General features: G+C 33.3%; 1 protein-coding gene across 1 annotated transcript in view; it reads left to right on the forward strand.

Annotated features, from left to right (window-relative positions):
* Positions 1-22,835, forward strand: part of LOC130447502 (ubiquitin-like protein 3) — a 116,263-nt gene that overhangs the window by 88,906 nt on the left and 4,522 nt on the right. The window contains exons 2-3 of the mRNA XM_056784360.1: positions 19,506-19,614; positions 21,589-21,753. Of these exons, the coding sequence (XP_056640338.1) occupies positions 19,506-19,614; positions 21,589-21,753 (274 nt within the window). The remainder of the gene's footprint in view (positions 1-19,505; positions 19,615-21,588; positions 21,754-22,835) is intronic.

Here is a 22,835-nt window from a genome sequence, read left to right on the forward strand (position 1 = left end):
TGAGTTTTTGATCACTTAAATCGGTTGAGTTGGAGAGGAGCTAAGCGCGGACATTCAATGTGGATTTTTGTAGGTTTTTGGCATTTTTTCTGCATTCAAAGATCTATATCTCAGGTTCTAATATAGCTACAGAGTTCGTTTTGGTTTAAGAACACTCGTTGAAATACCTTCTTTCTTTTGAGTTTTTGATCACTTAAATCGGTTGAGTTGGAGAGGAGCTAAGCGCGGACATTCAATGTGGATTTTTGTAGGTTTTTGGCATTTTTTCTGCATTTAAAGATCTATATATCAGGTTCTAATATAGCTACAGAGTTCGTTTTGGTTTAAGAACACTCGTTGAAATACCTTCTTTCTTTTGAGTTTTTGATCACTTAAATCGGTTGAGTTGGAGAGGAGCTAAGCGCGGACATTCAATGTGGATTTTTGTAGGTTTTTGGCATTTTTTCTGCATTCGAAGATCTATATCTCAGGTTCTAATATAGCTACAGAGTTCGTTTTGGTTTAAGAACACTCGTTGAAATACCTTCTTTCTTTTGAGTTTTTGATCACTTAAATCGGTTGAGTTGGAGAGGAGCTAAGCGCGGACATTCAATGTGGATTTTTGTAGGTTTTTGGCATTTTTTCTGCATTCAAAGATCTATATCTCAGGTTCTAATATAGCTACAGAGTTCGTTTAGGTTTAAGAACACTCGCTGAAACACCTGCTTTCGATTTTTTGAGCATGGATTCGATGCGAACGAAGCCGCAGGTAAGAGCTAGTTCAAAGTTAAATAATTATGGGTACTCAGCTATTGGGGGTTCTAGTATGAAACAAAAAACAGTTTCAGATCCAGAACCGCACTTCATGATTATCAAATTGTTGTTTGTTCCATACTAAAGCCTCCAATAGCTCACTGCCCATATTTATTTAACTTCTGAGGTAAATTATGGCGTTATCTTGTTTTGGTTTAGAAAGTATGTATACGATGTACAAAATCAACTAATTTAGTGAGGCTAGTACACCTATCAGAATCTACTGCTCTCCCTCTAAATCGACCCACATGAGGTCTGGAAATCCCTTTTGTTAAATAAAATTGCACATCATGCCAGAACTTAATCAGCGAATTTTACTTTTTTTTATATTGTTAGAGCATTTCTCTATATTGTACGTGTAAAAACCATCGTATCCTTTGATTTCCGAATTGGCAAATGTGAAGTATTTTTCATCGTCCATAACAATGACTCTCTAATTCGCAAAATGTATCCAACTTAGTTGACGACAGCTAATTGTATGAGGTGTATTTATGACACTTTTGTCTTTTTCGGATTTTTTAACTATTTCTTGCTATTTCTCGCGAAACGTTTTCTAACGGAAACACCGACTCTGTCTTGTTTTTCCATTTTTTTGAACCTTCAGACTTGATATTCTTTCATTGCATTCAGCTAAAGCACGGTGAATGCTTCTGCGTCCAATATTTTGGTTTTGAAAAATGAAAACTATGTCAGGCTTTGAAATTTGTCCAATCAAACTGTAAATGCTTTTTCCTATTTACAATTTATACGACATTTTTTGAAAAACTGACTGAATTTGTAATCAAAATAGATGTAAGTGACGAATATTTACTGAAAAAAATATAAAATACCAAAAATACATTGCACAACGGTATATAAATACAGACAAACTATTAAATCACAAATAAATGTATCAAAAAAAATTTTGTTTTAAATTTGAAAGTTTCACAGTAAACGGAACGCAGCGTTCGGAACATCTCGTTCTAGGTTAGGATCTGTAATCGCTGATCTACCTGATGCAGGATCTTAATTTTCGTAACAAACATTTAATTAAAAAATATCTCTTTTAACCACAAATTACCTTTGACGTTAGTCAAATGAACAAGAAGAGATTAAATTTTAATGGCTTCGGCTCACAAACCTTTTTCGGTTTACCCATTTAACTATGTAATTAACACGATTTAACCATTAATAATGAGCGTACTGGCTGTTAAAGTAACTTGGGAAAATAAAAGAAATATATACTTCGTTCAGTTATGGGTCCATCTTTTCTTATGAAGATTTTATGTTACATTGTCATACAATTAGGGTTATCACCATAAACAAATTCCAGTCCAGCAAAAAGACACTTGGTACTTGCATGAATTAAAGCACAAAAATAACCAATTTTGGCTTTTCAAGCCTTTGGGCAACTAAACTAATCCGTGGTGAACCAGGTTTCAAATTAGTTTATAGATACATTAAAATAAATGTTACGTATAAGAACCTGTGATGATTGTTGAATGAAGTATGTTGGACAAATTAGGAGATCTGTTATTGTCCTGTTTAAAGAGCACCAAACATATTACCACTCATAATCATGCAAGTGTAAATTTGTTCTAAAATGTATCCACCAAAAGATTCTGAAAATATTCAACTATAGACTGTTCGATGCTCTAGAATGTATTGAAATTAAAGATGTAAGAATGGTTCAGGTGCATTATATTGGTGGAAAAACCGGTTCTTTTTATCAAAAATCGTGTCTTTTTACATGGCCCTGTTCTTACACTAAGTTTTATTGACGCACTGACCTGGAGAAACAAACTCTGTATCAACCACGCCTTTAGTATCAAAAATGCGAATCAGTTTTGTTCTAATGTTAGATTAATTTTGGATGGACTGAGTATAAATCCAATGATTTGACTGTTTCATTCTTAGCCTTAACCATAACACCTTGACTCAACATCAATAATGACCTTTAATAGAAAATCTGAATCTCCTATCCTTTCAAACTCGATCATTTTTTCTGATTAGTAGTCAAAGTCCGAGATCAAAACTTCTCAGTAAATAAAATTCGCGAGCTCCAAGATAATCCACTACTCACTGATAGCTGATCAATTGTTTCTTAAGCACAACATTTTCGTCGATTCGGATAGTTGATAATTAAACAAACGACACCGAATTGGTAATGAGTTACGTAACGTCTCATGAAAAAAACGCATACTTAAATAGCTTCGACCACGGCAAAGCTATTTCGGTTAGTATCGGATGCCCGTAGTAAATTGATAGTTCAAAAGTATCCACACTCTCGCATGTATGTTCTCTCGTGTAGCCTTCAGCAGAACAAAAAATTTGGGAATCAGAAAACTTATTTAAATACCCACCGGCATAAAATACGACGGAATATAAAGTGAAATTTAGGTATTGAACCTTATTATTAATAAAAAAAGTGTGTTGATTTCAGAAAAAATAATGCCCATAACATTTCTCTAGATAATATGTGTTTTTTTGTTAATTTATTCCACTGTGTACTTTGAGAATGTCTCTCTTTGCGTATTCTAAGATGACTCAGAAGTAAATCCAATCTCTACAAACATATGAAAGATTTTTCCCGAAATTTTCTATTAATATCTATAAAATCAATTAATACAATATGAAATAAATATTTTCGTATTTTTTAAACTGGTCTTCTATCTGGAACTATTCATTGTGCGCATAGCTCCTGGTCTAATTCTGTTAATCATTAAAATGGGTGATTCCGTATTTCATCTAGGACTACGAGTTACATGGAGAAAATTCCAGAAGATTCTTTAAATAAAACGCAATAGGAATAAATATCATAAACACTTTGTCAGCATTTATTTTATTATAAATACGAATGTTGTAAATAACTTTTTAATGAATTTAGTTCTTTCAATGAATTATAATTAATTCGCTTGTGAAATTAATTTAGTTCATTCAACTCTATAAAATTATTGTAATTTTGAGTTTAATAAACTTTTTAAAAACATATTTTCGGTCATCGAAAATATAATTGGCGCAGTCGTTCGGATTAGTGCGGTCGCGAATTTCACGCATAGTGCGAAAAAATTCAGACTACTTCAGTACTTCAGTACAGCAGCACTAGATCTACGTGTTCAACGAGGAAATTCAGAACTTCAGATAAATTTTTTTTCAAAAACATATTTTCGACCATCGACAATATAATTTGCGTTAATTTCTTTTGTAATAGTTGATGAATCAATTCCGTTAGGTACAAAAAACTGAACATGTTTATTCCCACAATAGACTTCTCCGGTGAACCGTCACGTGTGAGGCAACCCTTAATTTGAACTATGTAAAACATCTTTTATAAAAGTTTTGCCGTTTCTAATAATTGGAAAATCTCATTAATGATTATTGGATTATTTTTTGTCGCATGGGCCTATGAAATAAATTCAAGTGTCACCGAAAACTATACTTTATCTCGCATCATAAATTCCTACAAACAACTTAACAAGCTTAGTTTATCGGGGTCTGGATGTACTTCTATCTAGATCGAACTGTTCAAAGTTTTCCGTTTTTCTTTTCCTCGTTTTCCTCCTAAACTATTTACTTGTTTATTGCTGCAAGTTGGGGTTTTTGAGAGAAAATTTGTGCTACTGCTACAACATCCTTGAAAGTATTGATCGAACGAATCAGGTCAGGACTGTAGTATCTTTAACAGGAGTTTTGGAAATCATTTCCGAACTTGAGATGGATGCATTTTTGGTTTTAATATTCTATTTTTATTACAAAAGTTCACTCTAGTTACAGTAATTCAAATTCTTCAAATTTTTTGGTAAGCAACAATCAAAACATTCCATATTTTTTTAAAGAGAAGTCAACTAACTTAACTATCGTGTACATAAACATCTACTTGATAGTTAAATTAATGACTAGAGATAAGTCACTGTAGATTAGTAAAAATTAATAAAAATTTGGTAATTTAAATAATACAGAATTATCTTTCTTTCGATGTCAAAGCGAATTCTACATAATCGTAAACATAAATGCATTTCTATTGGTCGAAGCTGTCGGAAAGCGTATGTACACAATTTCTTTGAAATATTCCTGTTGTCTGTGATAAGCAGTGGCATGACTTGGGAGATTTATTTAAGACGATGAAATTGCACAGTGTAGTGAGAATAAAGATAGGTATGAATTTGAAAATAAAGATTTAAATATACAAAAACAGCAAATTATTTTATATATATTCGAATCTGATATATATATTCAGCAATCTAATAATGCAATATAATAAGAATTGCTGATTTAATTAGAGTTAAATTTTCCATTTATCGAGTAATCACGAAAGGGGTTGCTGTGGATCATTCACTGAAGCGAAAAACTGGAATCAGTTGACAAAACTACTCAGGATTTTATACCTATGACAATTTATAGTCTATATAAGGACAACAGGGTTGCGACATTGTTGTGGTTTTAAACACAAAAAACTGAATAATCTGATGGCAATAACCGAATTTTCAAGGATCGTTCGATACCGACAAGATTATTTGCGTCAGATAAAAGACTACTAAGTTCTAATAGACGAATGGGGTACAAAAAAGGCTCAGTTCACGTCTAGTACCCTGTTTAAACCGAACGCCCTTACAGGCAGGTACATTTTACTCGTCTATTTACGTTTTATAATTTAATATTCAGTTGTAGCAAATTAACGAGATATAATGATGATTTTTTTTTTATTTTTTATAATGATTCGATTGCCTTTTAACTATTAAAAGTATTTATGATAATAACAAATTTATAAAATGAGGTATCTACGCCTATGGTAGATGAAACAAAATTGTCGGCAAGGGTTTTTATAATCTGCAATTGATATTGGAAGAACTATATTAAGTGACGTATGTAAAGTAGTCGTTATATATTGTACAATCATCGATGCCTCAATGACCCAGATCATTGGAGCTTTTTCTAAACAGAATAAAAAAATTATTACATCTATATATGATCTTGAATGAAACCTGGATTCACTAGTACATATCTGAATAAAAACGGTAATCTCCTGAGTGGACTGGGCCGGGTAAAGGCCGTTCTTAGTGATGAAAACGTAACGATTATCTGGCAAGGTTATGATCTTTGCATATCCATCATTATATAGTTAATTTAATTGATAATTACTAATACACAATTTAGACAGATGATTTTGAACTTTGGTATGTAGTCGTGATTAAGATATTCTGTTCTACACAAGACGAAATTTTTTTCGTACTGAAATCACTATGGAGCAGTTTAACTTGTAATGTAGATCGTTGTCTATGACAGTTTCGTGAAAAATCCATTACAGATACCCAGCGACACCAGGCACCAGAAACCAGAAAATGTTCACAAAAAAGAAACAGTTTGATGTGCTGTTGGCTCTGCTGGCGATATTGCTTTTTCTAAGATACGGGGGTCATAGCTACTCTTAATTCGGCTCGATAATTCGCAGTATAGATTAAAAAAGTTTGGTGAATATGAGAGTCAAGATAAATATTTGCTTCTTCTATCGCTACTTATGAAAAAAAGGATTTTTTTGATGAACTATGTGCAGATGATAATAAGAAACAACGATACACATCGTAGCGATACATACTCTCTGAGTTATGATCTGTTACCGAGACAAATTCTGTGTGGAAAGGATAGCATGCTACAAAGGATAGCAGCCAGTGGTTGCCGGTAAAGTTGCCGAGCTAGACAATCAGTCGGCAACCAAAGCGTGGCCGCGCAACTGCTTGCCTTCGTGTAATAAGCTCCATAAAAACCAATGCCCGGTGATGGGATGAATGACTGGTTGCCCGACTGAAGCTTCGTCTAATAAAGGCCTAAAAATACGACGAATTTCATTAAAGTGTGTTTGGTTACAGAAGGATGGGGCCAGAGGCAAGACCACACGTCACCAAAATTTCAATACAGTTCTAAGACGCATATTTCTTGAACAGATTTGGCTACGTTCTTCTCGACTTATCAGTGTGTGACTTTTTTCTGTGGGAATACCTTAAGAGCTATGTCTATAATCACAAAGCAACGAGTTGAATAACACAATTATTTAAGAAATTGAAGAGGAGTTCGTTCGATGATGAATTTCGTTATAAATTTGACATATTAATGTGCCATCCTGTGTATTATTGAACCAATTGAAAAAAGAATTCATAAAAAATCAAAAAATGTTGGACTATTTTTACTTATCAGTGGATGTGTGAATTTTTTTTGCCTATACACTCAATAAAGTAAAACCTATATGTCCGATTTCATGTCTGAATTATTTTTTCCATCAATACTAAATTGCAAAGAAAAAAAAAATAATCTACGAACGTCTCTCAGACAACAGTTAGAAGAGGATTCATTAAAACGGTCTGACATGGTCTAACGGTCATGGTAATTGTGCCTTTTTGCGTTAATCTAGTACATCATAAACTTACTTCAACGCATCCAATTTTAGACAACTACGTAATTACGATTTTAAATTACTAAATTATCTCGAAACTTACAGTATGTTTCATTTATTCGTGATCATAATTACGTTATCGATTCAATGAAGGAAACAAGAACTTTTCCGATTAAATTCGAATTTATTAATCAACGTATTACCTTTAATAATATTTTCATTACATTTTTAGCTTCGAAATGTTTAGTTTAAGCATTTTCTGTTCGAACTAAAGGTCGATTTACCAACTCTTACGTTCGCGCTCGCGTTAACGCTCTCGTTGGTATTCCGCGAGCGCTCCAACTCGTAAAACTTTATAAATCCATCTTAATGGATTTATTCTGCACTGTTAACAGTGCAGTTAATTTCCAAAATCGATTTGTGTTCTGCATGGTTTCAATGTTGTTCACGTCGATGTATAATAACATTTTCGCTGTTGAAAAAACGAAGACCAAAACATCGGTTTGTTCAAAATCCGGTTTTTAACAGGGATTTTAATAAAATCTCATAATTTACAGCTTCGATCACAAAACAAAAAAAGGATTTGGGATGAATTTATTTAAATACACTGTTTAGTTCACTGATACGATGTATTGCGATGCCTTCATGTTTACTACATTCTGCTAGAGCTTCGTTTTATATATATTATCATCACATTCTTGAATCTTCGATTCCTGGAAATTTCTAGATGGCGTAAATTAACGGAAATGCCTTTTTACAAATTGTCTTTATAAAAAAAGTCACAAAAACTATGATCTGGATAGATAGTAAATACACACTATTCTTAGTAACTTTGTAAAAAATCAAAATGGCATCAAAAAACACATGCGTTCAGATTAAAATTTCGAAGAAAAAGGTTCACGTTTCCAATATCAAAATGTTATTTTAATATGTTTAAATATCTAAAACATACAGATCACTCAAAAAAGGCTATCAATAAATAGATTCAACAATTAACTTGGATTCCATATTTTATATGACTGATAAAAAATGACGATACCAATTTAGTACTAACATTCGATATGATTCAGAACAAACTTTATACGTTTTTAGATCATTAATATTAGGGTGGACCAAAAAAAAATTGATTTTTATCTATCTTCGAAGATGATGAAAAAAATTCTGATATACTTTGAGTTCTTAATATCAATATTTAGAGGTGCCGCATCGTAATTTTTCAATTATACGGGAATTTTCTCAATTAATTAATTTATTTATTTAATTTACGTAAAAAGAAATAGATATTCTTGTAAGAAATTAAACGGCTTACAAAAAAAGTTATTTGTAGTTAAAGTTCAAAGTTTTCTACAAAAAAATGTTTTAAAAACATAAAACAACATATTTTTCGTGATTTTTCCCACACATTTTAAAAATTTATAGATAAAAATGACGTCAAAATGACAGACGTGGGGTATGTACCCGTATTAGCTTTCCTAGTTTGTTTTTTTGTGGCAATAATAGTTGGTTTATATTTTTTTTTTGTTTTATGTTCATGTGAACAAATTCACTATAAACGTGTAGGTGTATTCTTGATTTTGGAAGTTACACGTGTTTTATTTCACATATTTGATTCAAACGAAATAGACTAATGCCGGGCATTAATTTCAACGAATACTGGAAGCAGCTTTGCGCCCGATCTTCGTGAAAAACTTTGCTCACAGTAAGTACAACACTGCATCGTCGAAAAAAAAACCAACATAGCCACGTTTCCGGGAAGAAGTTTCGCACTTTTACAAGCAGCAACTCTTTAAGAAGGCCTTTCGTAATAAAACTGAAAATAATGAGGTCTAAAAACCACGTAACTACAGAAAGCAAATTAATCTGCATACTGAAGCTCACGGCGTTGACTGATTTTGATAATTCGTTAGATTCCCTGTATCTAAATTCGAATTCAATACGACACTTGATTTGATACACACACGTTCGAGTTTATTGTCCTCAATAATTTTTCAATGACTTTTTAATATAATGGACAATTAATTTGCGGATATGTCGTCACGTTTTTGAACGGATCTTAAACGACCTTCCACAACTATGGTTTTATCAACAAAAATACGATTAGAAATATATAGTTTTCCAGTAGAGTGATTGAGATAATTATATTTGATCTCAAATGGAAATTTGAACTAATTCGTCATTAGACGCTACACGCAAGCAGTTCGAGCACCCGTTCAGACAGCGACTCGTTTTCTTTCAATTTATACGGACGATTAAATTTTAATTATTGAACTTTCTAATTATTTTTGGTGGAAAATAAAACTTAATGAAGTCGCTCGACTGCATTTTAGTATTTTTGTTGATAATTTGAGTGAGGATGAGAAATAAAAGACGTTTCTTTCTGAACTGTATTATAAATTTTTTATACGAGAGTCATTTGAAAGAAAAGGGAATTTTTATTTAAAGAGTGATTGTAATTTTAAGTTGAAAAACAATTAAAGAAACCGTGATAGTGCCGATAAACTCTAGGAGGCGCCTTACGAGAGTGTGGATCTGGTATTAGAAAACCTACTGTAGTGGACAAAGTCGAAGACATGTAGAACAAAGTTAGGTTCGTTGATTAAGGAATATTAATTACTGACCTGACACACGAACAGATACCAGAAAGTTTCAGAAAGAATTTGTTAAAAAACAAGATATCAATTACAGATTTTACGCAATAGGAAAAAAAAATTACTACCCTATAATTTCTTTAGTCTCCTTGATTATTTAAATCCCACCATCATCCCTTATATAGTTGTATATTTTTATTGATAAAAATCTCGTACTTCAACAATAAACCCTCATAGTTATTCACGAGTAACATTAGACCGGGAAATATCCAGGATCCATAGTTGCCAAATGTAAATATATTGAAGTCTGTAGATGTAACTTAAAAATTTGTATATATAATAATACCAAAAAGTTTAGTATTAGAGAAATGAGAAATGGAAAAATCTGTGGTTTCAGCAAGATTCATATTTGCCTACAGAAAATCTCCCAATGAAAGTCTAGGCTTCACATAACATTGTCTTCTCAGTCGTATCTCTCCCTCTATATTTATTTTTCAGGCCACCTTCTTCTAAATCTCTAAGAAAATTTAAGTTTAGATCACAGTTGCTGATTTTTATGAATAACTTTATCTGTAAAAGAGAAATTTAAGTATATCCAAGAAAAGGCTATGAAATTAAGGGCATAGAAAAAAATACTAGAGAAATGGGAAAAGATAAAGAAAAAGAATATTTGATGAAACATCTGATAAAGATATTGGAACAGTTGAGAGTTTTTCGTTGTCATAAATAGAACCAAACCGAGTTAGCCAAAACAAAGCCATACAGCCATAGAAAATTGAATGAGTTGTAACCATCGGATCTAAAGAAATTGCTGGTTTCCTGGAAAAATAATGTACTCTAATGATTTAGTTCAGGAATGCGTACACTGTCATAGCTACTTTTCATATGAGAGAATTTAAATACAACCAAGTTCTGTATCAATAAAAAGTTCCTACTAGAAGAGAATTTAGAAAATATTTATCTAAACTTTGATAAGTAATAAGAGGTAGTATTGATATCTAGTTAGCCTAGACCGGTTCCATGCATGAACAAAATATTGTTTTACCATAGCAACGAACAATAACTTATTAAAAGTGTTAGTGTAAAGTTTGACGTCAAAAAAGTGAACCCGAGTTATGTAATAAATTGAAAGAAAACAGATGTCTACCGAAATTGTGAGAATCGAAAAATTGGAGTATTGAGCCATCATCAAGTACCTGTATTTAAAAGGGTTAAGAGGTAAGCAGATTTACGAAGATATGCTTAATACCCTTGGGGATCAATGTCCTTCGTATGCGACCGTGAAAAATTGGACTGTAAGCCTCAAAAGAGGTAAATTTTCCATTGAAGATGATGACCGATCGGGAAGGCCAGTTTCTGTGTCAATCCCCAAAAATATCGACGCAGTTAATGATATGATTTTATCAGAGCATCGAATTGGGCTAAAACGGATATCTGAAGCATGGAATATTTCATACGAACGCGTTCATCATATAGTTCACGTCAATTTGGACATGACAAAATTTGTTGCAGAATGGATCCCAAATGTTTGAATGTTAACCAAAAGCGTGCTAAGGTAGAAGCATCGCTTTCGATCTGTGCTCGATTTGAAAACGATGTAGACTTCTTAAACCGATTTGTTACTATGAATGAGACTTGGGTACATTTCTACGATCCAGAAACAAAGCAACAGTCGATGGAATGGCGACATTCTGGTTCTCCAAGACCTAAGAAGTTTCGTGTCCGTGCTGGAAAAGTTCTTGCTTCAATTCTTTGAGATTGCCATGGAGTAATCATGATTGGTTTTTTGGATAAAGGTAGAACAATAAATGGAGATTACTATTCGACATTACTGACCACTCTACGCGAAAAAATTGAAGAGAAAAGACGCGGAAAGCTATCCAAAGGTGTTTGGTTTATGCAGGACAACGCCCCTGCACACAAATTTCATGTTGCCATGCAAAAAATTTGTGATTTAGTGTTTGAATTACTAGAACACCCCCCTTATTCACCAGATTCGACTCCGTCCGACCTCACCTCTTTCCTCAACTGAAAAAAAGTTCAAAAGGTCGGAAACTCTCTTCCAACGAGGAAGTAATAAAAGCTGTGGAGGTCTGGTTTGCAGAGCAAGCAGAAACATTTGTTTTGAAAGGTCTAGAGACGTTGTAGGTGTATATATCCAATTAAGAGGAGAATATGTTGAGTAATAAAATATTTTGACATTGAAATTTTATTTGGTTCTATAGTAGGCTAGGAATTTTTCAATATATCCTCGTACCTACAGGTGGAAAAATCTCTAAATCCGCCACAGATATAACGATGTAATCTTTGAGGTCGATTATTGAGCACTTCACAACTTCCGATTTATTTGAAATTTCGTTCATTTATAAATAACTAATGATAATAAAATCTTTATCAGTTGTGTCAGGATTAGTAAGTTTTTTATACGGTTTCTCATAATGCCAACTACCAAGGGACGTGCTTAGACATGCTTAATTTCTTATATATATATATATATATATATATATATATATATATATATATATATATATATATATATATATATATAAGTTACAGACTTTGAAAAAAAATTGATAATCGTTTAAAAGTCTAAAAAACGACTTTATTTTAATGTAAAAAAGCATGAGGTGCTTTCTAAGATAATTTTATTATGACTCTAATTTTATATTTTGGCGGTCCCCTCGTTTTTTTGCTTTAGAAAATCGAAAAGTCATCCGATTTCGATTATTCTTTTCTTAAAATCTTCGTGTTTACGGCGGAATTACGAAAAAAATTATGGGAAAAAAAGGAAAACTTATATTGATTTCAGGGCTTTAAATCTTTAAATCTTTAAATGTTCATGAAAATGCACTCATTCACGTATTATTGTTTATAACTTGTTTTTATAATTAAAAATAATAACAATTTCTTTTAAAATTGACCTTTTCTCACATATAATCGTTCGTACCTTTTTTATTAAGTAATCATTGAAGTTATATGGACAAAAATATTCCTAAAAATCACTTATTGCAATCAAGTGTATGATATTAAAAATTAACTTTGAAAATTGTCATCATTACAAAAATGTTATCTTACTAAGGTTGACTGTTAAAGAGAATTGTTGAAAAGCAGACCAAATGTGAACATTTGTTCTGAATTTTTAGCACATTCCCCTCCAAATCTAACCAATATAAGTTTTAATTTTTCTTTCTTCCCAGATTTAAAAAAAAATCATCAAAATCGGATGATTATTCGATTTTCTAGAGCCAAAAATCGAGGGCACCGCAAAAGTATAAACCTAATTATCCTACCCTCATTTTGAATATTATTTGTTATTATTGTTATTATTATGTGGTGTTATTCCGACTTTGTGTCCAGTATACCCAGAGTACTGTATTTGTAATAGCAAGTGGCAACACCACGAAACTAATCTGATTGAAGAGTTGGTAACGTCGATCGGCGACATGTGGGTGCAAGTGCATCGTGTCGAAAATCGTGAATCATGCAGTGCTATGACATGCAATTATTAGGGAGATGAGCTGGAAGCCGCAAATATAGGTTATTGGCCGAACGACTAGAAACTACGAGACACCCCGAAATCAAAACGAACCATAAGAGAGATAGATGATGAATGTTATGAGACCGTCGTAACGTGGTAACGTTACGGGATTTCTATGTTTACATTAGATGATTTCCCAGGGATATAATAGAAGAAAGAAAGGAATTATGTAATCAAAATTAATTCACATATTATGTCAATGATTTGTATGTCGTTGAAATAAACACACAAGAAAATTAGGGCAATTGATATAATCGTAATGAAGATTTCAGTTCATTTTCTTTTGAACCCTTCTACTAATTTCGGCAATTTTTTTCTTATATTGTAGCTTATAATCTCGAAGACAAAATTATTTAAATGGCATCCTCGTTTACTTCGTTTTGTGTTTATACGGGGATGAAAATAAAGAATGGGAAATAAACTTTATTCAGAAAACTTGAGAGTGAATGTTGCGTCATATTTTCTGAACATTTGTTTTTATTATTTATTGCAATATTTTATTTTTTTAAAAGAATTACAGTACTTTATATGGTTTCTGTGTCAATTCGAATTGAAAGTTAAAAACTTTGCAATTCATCAACAATAACAGAAAGATAATATAATTCTCAATTCAGTATCATGCGTGTCATCCATCTGCCCTAATGAACGCAATCGAATATTTTCCATGCTCATATTATATACAATCTTTTGAGGCAGACCTTCTCAAATCTCGATTCTTTTTCTATTATCCATTAATGGATGTTTGCGATCATTCTAACTATATTATCCCGTCTCTAGTGGTATGAATGTGTGGTTTTTATCCCTGTCCAATTTCTGATAATGCGGAGCCTCTTTCTACCCCATCCCGTTCTACCCTCTATCTTTCCTTCTATCAACAGTTGAAGCAAATGATACCTCTCGCTCCGTATCACATGTTCCAGGAATTCTGTTTTCCACCTTTTATAATGCCCCGTTCTCTTCCTATTCTCCTCAGAATTACCTCGTTGGTTTTTTTTGCCGTCCATGGAAATCCACATCTTAAATGTCCCCAATCTGTTCATGGTGTTAACTTTCAGTGCGCAGCCTTACATAACGTACAATACGTTGTATTATGTGAATATTATTCTGAGGTTGACGTTAATGTCAGAGTTGGTAAACACGTTTTTGAATTTCATGAATGAGCTCTTTGCTTTTTCTATCCGGCACTTCATCTTTACGTCTAATGATCAGTCTTTACATAACCAAGTTTCTAGCTAGCCGACTGTGTATTCCAACTATGCTCAAGAGCCTTTGGAGGTTATTCATGTTAACTGTTATCGGGACTGTTTCATCGGCCAAAAGTATATTGTTGATCCATGCACTATTTACTTTGATACCTGATTGTTGACCTTTGAGATGTGCCTGTGCCTTCGAAAATTCGATTTTAATTCTAATTGCAGCTTACTGGTTCCAATACAAGTTTCAAATACAACATATATCTTTCTGGTCTATATCAAATCACCTCAGTATTTGAGTTTATGGTGTTGCCACTATAAAAAGCTTTTCCGTAATCTATAAAACACACAATTCGTAGCAGATTTGTATCAGTCTTTGGGTTGCAACTAGTGCCCCTTCTAGATCCAAATCGAGACGAACCATAGCGCTTTCGCATTTTCGATAAGGGCAACTGAAATGCCTGATTTTGGATTGCTTATTAACCTTGACATGTCTCAATCGTGTACAATTTTATTAAGGTCTGATGTATATGTTGGCCAATACATTTATGTCAACCTCGTTCTGAAATTCATTCACACAATGGGTCAATCTATACAAGCGTACCAATGAACACCACCTATTCTGATCGTGCCACCACAAGAGTGAAGTCAAATTCTTCTCTCTTCCATCAATCAATTTCCACAAGAATCGACTCTTCCCTGTAAACTTTGTTTGTCCAAAAGGCATTATTTCAATTTTTGTATAGTCTGGCGAAGTTGCTGGTGTTTCTATAGCATCGGAGCTTTCTTTGTACTGTTGGATTTTATTCACGACTCTTCCAGTCTTCTTATAACGTTCCCCTTACTTGTTAGTATTCTTCTCCAACACATCCTTAAATTTTTTTATGAAGCTTCCCGTTTGTCATCAATCAGGCACATTTAAATGGTTTTTCCAACGTACATATATGATGTGCCATCTTCAATTAAGGTCACAGCCCTAGCCACATTTGTAGGATTATCTGAAATGACGGTATCATATAAAGTGCTGTCTCTGGGGGTTAGTAAACATTCTAGACCACGGTGCTGGGTGTGTAGATACAAGATTATTTTAGGAAAACGATTGTTAAAATAATTGACGAAACATATCTTAAAATATTTACACGGTGCGTTATGTGTGATTGACTGCCTTTTTTAAGGAACTCGACTTCTTTTTGATATTATTTAACCTTTTTCCGATCACATCGTATGGCATCGGGCGGTTTCTATTCATTTATTTACATATTTTTTTACTTTTTTTCCTTAATCCAACCAATCGACTCATTAATCTTTTAGCTGTAGTGTCAAAAATAATGAAAAAATTATGTGTAATTCTGACTGTAAAACAAGGCGGAGGTTCGGTGATGGTTTGGAGATGTTTTGGAGGAAGGTTGACTGACCTGGTAAAAATTGAAGGGATTCTGAAGAAAGAAGGCTATAAAAAATATTGAAGGAAAATGTAGTAAATTCTGGCTAGCGTCTGATGGGCAGAAGATTTATCTTCCAGTATGACAACGATCCCAAGCATTTTTCGAAGCTGTATAGAGAGTATTTGAAAGAATTGGAAAAGAAGAATGTACTGAAATATCCTTATTGTTTGTATAAATAAATTACATACAATCCTCTGACGAATATTGTCGTAGTTTATTCAAAAACCGTGAGAGCAGAATAGAATATACCTACGAACACCCGTTGAATATTTCATAATTGCATAAACCTGGGAATAATCAAACAAATTGAAGAGTTTATTTAGCCTCGTTGCAATATATTGTTTTTCAAATGTTTTCGTCCCCTTTATTTATCTTGTCATTTTTTGTTTCTATTCACGTTCTTTGAAATTTAAAAATAATAGAAAGCAATCACGAATTATGCTTACGCTTAAAGTTAGTTTCACACAATTGTAGGTCGTTTAAAATGCCCACTCGTCGGTTGACCTATTGTCCAAGACATTTATAAACAACACTTACATAAACAGTTTTATTGAGTAAACTAGACGAGGCACTATGACTCATAATAGGGTGATAAGCGAATTTATTATCCAGCCAACAGGCTACGCTGTTTATCGAAACGACTTTTTCGTTAGTGTGGTTTGTGTAGAGGTGGGAAAGAAAACAGTGATTAATTGTAGAAGTTTGGATTTCACGCCTAATTTATCGGCAAACTGAACTCTAACGTAACTTTTAACGCCAGAAATATGCGTCATTCTAGCTGAGAATATAAAAATTCAAATCGATAGATTTATATACTCAGAAAATGTTCGAAGAAATCAATATACGGATATTATTGACTATACTGAAAAAATATTTAAATATATTATTCACTCCTCTTTCCTAAACGAATATGGCTTTACAGAAATTGATCACCCACCATATAGCTCCGAACTGGCCCCTTCCGACTATTTTTTGTTCGTAAAGCTGAAAGTCGAGTTAAGGTGTAAAAGATTTAACAGCGACGATGTGTAAGAACATTTTGACTCTAAAAATTCATAATATTTTTATAGTGGCATAGTAACTCTAGTCAGACGTTCTGAAAAGTGTGTGTAAGTACTGATGGACACCACGTAACAGGAATTTCAATGAAGGAAGCTAGATAGAGTCGTGGATTATTCATTCTGTGAAGATAGCAGAATCCAAGAAAATGGCATGACGACGAAAAATGTCAAATTATCTAACTAAATCTGTTTATATTTTTTAACGTGGTGGAGAAACGAAGAGAACAAAAAAACAAATAAAGAGTATAAGGTTTGGCACTGGAAAATGGATGACATTAACATTTCTTAGAAGACATAATAAATCAAACATAAAATTGAGAAAATCAAATATAATTCAGGTCGAAGGTTTTAAATACCTTTAACATAAATAACATTAACACAAAATGGAAGACTAGAACAAGAGATGAACGAGAGGACTGGAGCAACTGGAAGATACACAATTTGTAGCCAAAAAGATAATACCGAAACAAATAAAAATATGAATGAATAAAAAAATAACCATACTCATAGTGACATTTGGATTAGAAACATGAAAACTTAAACTGAAAGGTATAGGAAAGAATGAAAATCTATGGAATAATCTATAACTCAACTGAAAGGACTGAAAGGACGAAAATTGGTCATAGAAAGTTAGTTTTTTTATCAACGGTTAAAGTTTTTCAAGGCTATTGAGAAGTTTTAGCACATCTTTCACGAAAAAAATGAAAAATTTCACCTATGCGCATTCGAGAAAGACCGTTCCATCTGCAGGCAAAGTCATGGCCTCGGTTTTTTAGGATACGCGTGGAGTAATTTTCATTGACTACCTTGAAAATGGAAAAACTAACAACGGAGAGTATTATGCAAACTAGTTGTTGTTTTATCAACACAATTAAAGCTTGAATTTCTACCTCATGTCTCAAAATGTCTTCAAAAAAATACCTCGGTAGCCAAAGATTATCCAATATTGAAGAAGTGATGGCTATTTTGAGAACCTTGGCGATTATTCTTATTATAAAAAGGGTATCGAACTTATTGAACATCCCTTGGTTAGGTCAGGTTCAAAAATAAATAAATTTTTTTCCAAAATTTTTGGGCCAAGTACTTTTGGGACCATCCTCGTACTATCAAACATGTAATAATTGGACATTTTTTTAAATATGTGAAGGTCAAAGTGCATGCATGGGATTTGGGGGACGATAGTTAACTAGCTTTTATAATAATTTTTTACAAACACAATTTTTTTAAATTGGAATGTTTCTCGACCGCGCATAGTTAAAATTTTATTTTTTTTTTGTGAATGAGGTGCTAAAAGTTTTGGAAAACTTAATGTTGACCAATTAATAAGACCAACTAACCTTTTATGACCAATTCTATATCTGAAGAGGTAGAAGGGTATCAGAATTAAGCGAAGCTAAATATGAAATAATTGGTTTCTTCATAGGAATGTTGACCGAACAAAATTAATGAAATTGATCATTTCTGATGCGAAAAATCCTTTTTAAAGCAATACCTGACTAATTTATGTTTTATTTGGTTCATTTATTTATGCGTTGACCCTGTAAAAATCATAAAGATCTAATTATATACGAGGCCATACGCCACGCGCATTTTAAATTTCGAATCTAAGTGTTAAAGTGTGTTTATTAACTGTTAAATAATTATAATATTTTACAATTAGTTTCAACTCACTTGATTATGATGATCACTTACACATAATTATATTCAATTATCAGAATATCAGAATATGCCATTTAATTTATCTACTTCTATGGATCAAACTCCAAAAAAGTTACACTCAGAAACCTTTTCATCCGAAATAGATTAAAGAATCAGGATGTTATCAGAATACACTGAGAGAAATTTTTATAAACTATAAGACCATACATTGTTTAAGAAGACTTCTTAAATTCGAAAGACGAAACATATTTTCGTCGAATTTCAAAATTTCACAAAGAAAATTAGTTGTCTAAAACATGTTTATGCGTTAGAAGAGAGCTAAAACCTTGATGAAAAGACTGTTTTAAGTATAAAATGTCTCCTTAATTACGGAAACTACTAGATTTTGTTTTATAAAAATTTTATAATATATATCCATATCAAGATATAGTTTCCCGGGCGCGAAGAAGCTACTTAAACCATCAAAATGCTGCGATAAATAAGTTACCGGGGAGAGGTAAAATTGTGCGCGCGTTCGTAAATATTACATACATATGGAAAAGCAGACCTATATGATGAAAATTGCAAGCATTCGAAAATGAAAATGAAAATTTAAATAATATCGCGCAAGGAGGTACGGATACGTATTTCGATCGAATTTATATTTTGAATTACAGTTCATCAAACAAAAAACACAATATACTTTTATCAAAATCTGAATGGTGTGGTTTATAAATTTGTGTCACGTTCTCTAAAAACGTTCGTCAATTTAATTTTAACCCAGAATTTCGTTACCGTACCACAAAAACTTTCCAACCGGCGTGTATGGCATTCGAAACGTGTATTTTACAATAACAAAATCAACAATCGCATATTTTTGTTTCAGATAAATCTGCGCCTGATTCTCGTCAGCGGTAAAACAAAAGAGTTTTTGTTCAGTCCGAGCGATTCTGCTGGGGACATTGCTCAACATGTTTTCGACAATTGGCCAGACGGTAAGTTTTTATCAGTTCTTGTCGATTTTATTATTCGTCATCGTTACTAATATGTCTATACGAGGGAGATTTGTCAGAATTATTCGAAAAGCTATGATTGTTGTGGAGAGAGCGACGCGTAAATGGAATTGTACTATTGGAAGATAAAGAAAGAGCATCGGTTCACCATTCTCCTTATTTGCCGTTCCCACCACTCGAAACTTCGAAACGTCATAGGGATCCAATCAGAATAAAGTAGAGATTGATGGTGAGTGGTATACCGATGTTCTTTTCCTCTCTATCTTACTTGAACAACCTCCCATGCCTTACACTCTATATCTAATATTAATTTTGTGAGTATAGTCGATGACAAGTGACAACATATTGACAATAGCCGTTAACCTCAAATGCGTTCGCAATGACAGTTGCCAAAATTTATGGTCGAGGAAGAAAGAATTCTCAAATATTTATCAAAGGAAATTTAACGTTGATAGAAAATAAATAGAGAGACATTACTCGGCGGTGTCTCAGGAGAAGGATGTGCAAATTATTTCTCATCCTGTTGTGCAGAAGCTCAATTTGAAGATAGATTATAACATCACTCAATAAGTCGTGTGATTAACTAAGAAAAACACATTTTTTCCCCCAAAAAACGATTTTATTCGTCAATAGAGCAATACAATCGTTCCAACGCTTCTCTAACTTCTCGATGACGTGCTTGTACAAGGATTTCTCTTCTGTTTCTAAATAGGCTTCAGTTTCAGCTATTACTTCTTCATTTGAGCTGGATTTCTTACCGGCGAGCATTTTTTTTTGATATCAGCGAATAGCTAGTGGTCACTGGGGACCAGATCTGAACTATACTGTGGATGATGAAGAAATTCGAAGTGTTCTTCTACCATCGTTGCCATCGACTTGTGTATCGATGCATTGTCTTGGTGGAACAGTGGTTTATTCTTCGACATATGTGGCCGTTTTTCCTCGATTCTTGCATTCAAACGATCCAAAAACTCTATGTAGTATTCGCTATTGATTGTTTCTCACTTTTGGGAGATAGTCGATGAACAATATTCTATGCGTATCTCAAAATACTGAAGCCATAACCTTCCCTGCTGACTGTTTTGCCTTTGGACGCTTCGGACGTGGTTCGCCGGCTGATGGATCCATGAACGAACAAATTCGAAAAAAATCATTTTATTGTTTTTCGAAATATTCAACCTTAAGATCCAAACATGTTTGCATACTCAAACCAATACTGGATACTTTTTTCCACTCTGAAGGTTATGTAGAAACATGATTCTGAAAGTCTTCGACAGTTTCTTGGGGTGATAAAAATCGCTGTTTGCGCATTTTTGTTTGACAGTTGGGAAGAAAAAATCCATTAGGAGATAAACCTGGTGAGTACTGGCAATGAGATGTTTTTTCCTCAAATATTCAATCCCAAATCGATTCTATTCCATTCTGCGATATCTTAAAAGACAACTCTATCTGTCTGTAAGCCGCATGCTGCATTTTCTCTAATAATATTGCATAAAACATCAATGCTTATCGAAATGACAAGCGATTTTAACCGACTTGCATCATTGATAGACGTACGATCATGACGAAATCCTCCAAACCAATTGTAAATAATCCTCATCACCAAAAGTTGCATGAAGCGATTTCATTCGTTGTTATTGTATAAGGTCTTTTTAAAATGAAAAAAAATCATCCACCCTAAACCAACTTACTCAGTTAATTTCTAAATTGCTATTGGGCTACACAATAACAAATGTTAATGTTGACAAATACTGTGGTGCCACAACTGATTAACGCCACATATTGTTCGATTGGAAAAACTTTAAAGGCAACCCTCGTATACAACGTGACGAAGAAGAGGATATGGTTAAAATAGTTCGTTACAAGTTAGATCGGTTTGAGGTTATAGTTTTTGGTAAAGGTGCTAGCTGTTTTCTTTTTATTTCAGTTATGAGTTTGATTTCTTTTTCCTTGCAGATTGGTGTCAAGAAGCTGTTTCGAAAGCCGAAATACTCAGACTCATCTATCAAGGACGCTTTCTTCATAGTAATGTAACTTTAGGTGCTTTAGGTTTACCTTTCGGAAAAACTACAGTGATGCATTTGGTTCCGAGAGAGACCCTTCCAGAGCCTAACTCACAAGGTAAACAAAAGACATTAGAATTATAATTTGCCCTAATTATTCTAAAATAACACTTTTTTTCACACTACTGAACTCACAAAAATGTATATTTTATTATGAACTTGAAACCCTGGAGAGCTATAGGATTTGTTTGGCCAATATTGAACCAAAAATTTCGTAAAAATATTAATTTCTTTGCAACCTTTTCATTTGAAAATATAAAATTTGATATACAGTATGTAAGTAGAAGGCGATTGAACCATTAAAGTTTATGAATTGAGATTGGAACCTTGGTTTACGCATAATGGAACACCACCTCATTTTAGTTTCAATCTAAGAGGTTTTCCAAATCTCCAATATCCAAATATGCCTCAAAATTGACCTCACCGAAGTCCGTTTATTCTTCCTCAGTTGATTCCTGAGAAAAATTGTGGAAACGCATTACAGCCAAAGGCATCATTATCAGCTACTAGCCAAAGATGACTTCAGTTTTCAGCGAAAAATGATCTGAATTAATTACTTACAATCTTTGCACGACTTCGAAGAATGCTGAAAGAAAAATTTTCTACCGATCAGGTGCTGGTTAGAACGTACTACATTTCCTTCAATATTTTTTATAATCTTTCTTCGAAGTCCCTTCAATTTTTACCAGATCCTCAGTCGCCCTTCCTCCAAAACATCCGCAAATCATCACCGTGCCTGTGCCGTGTTTTACAATCGGGATTAAATATGGATCTAACATCCGCTCTTTCTTTGACTTACGCACTCATCTCTTAGACTCGATAACCTCAAATTTGGACTAATCACTGCATAAAACTCTTTCCCACTATTCAGGAGGCTTCTTAACTGCTACTCTTCCAAAAAGATCAGCTTCTCCCAATCTCCTTTTCACTGAAGAACTACTCAAAGGCGGATTCATTGATCTGAGCTGCTATCTCTGAGTCGTCGATCGCATTAACTGATCATTACAATACGTTTATTTTCAGCAGTGGTACTTTTTCAAGGCCGCCCTGAAAGTTTTCTATCGTTACAATTCCTGGTGGATGCATACTTTTTTATGATATGGTCCACAGTACGTCGAACTATTTGCGAGAATGAAAACA

The sequence above is a fragment of the Diorhabda sublineata genome, chromosome 8 (genome assembly GCF_026230105.1).
Source record: "Diorhabda sublineata isolate icDioSubl1.1 chromosome 8, icDioSubl1.1, whole genome shotgun sequence".
Taxonomy (NCBI): Eukaryota; Metazoa; Arthropoda; class Insecta; order Coleoptera; family Chrysomelidae; genus Diorhabda; species Diorhabda sublineata.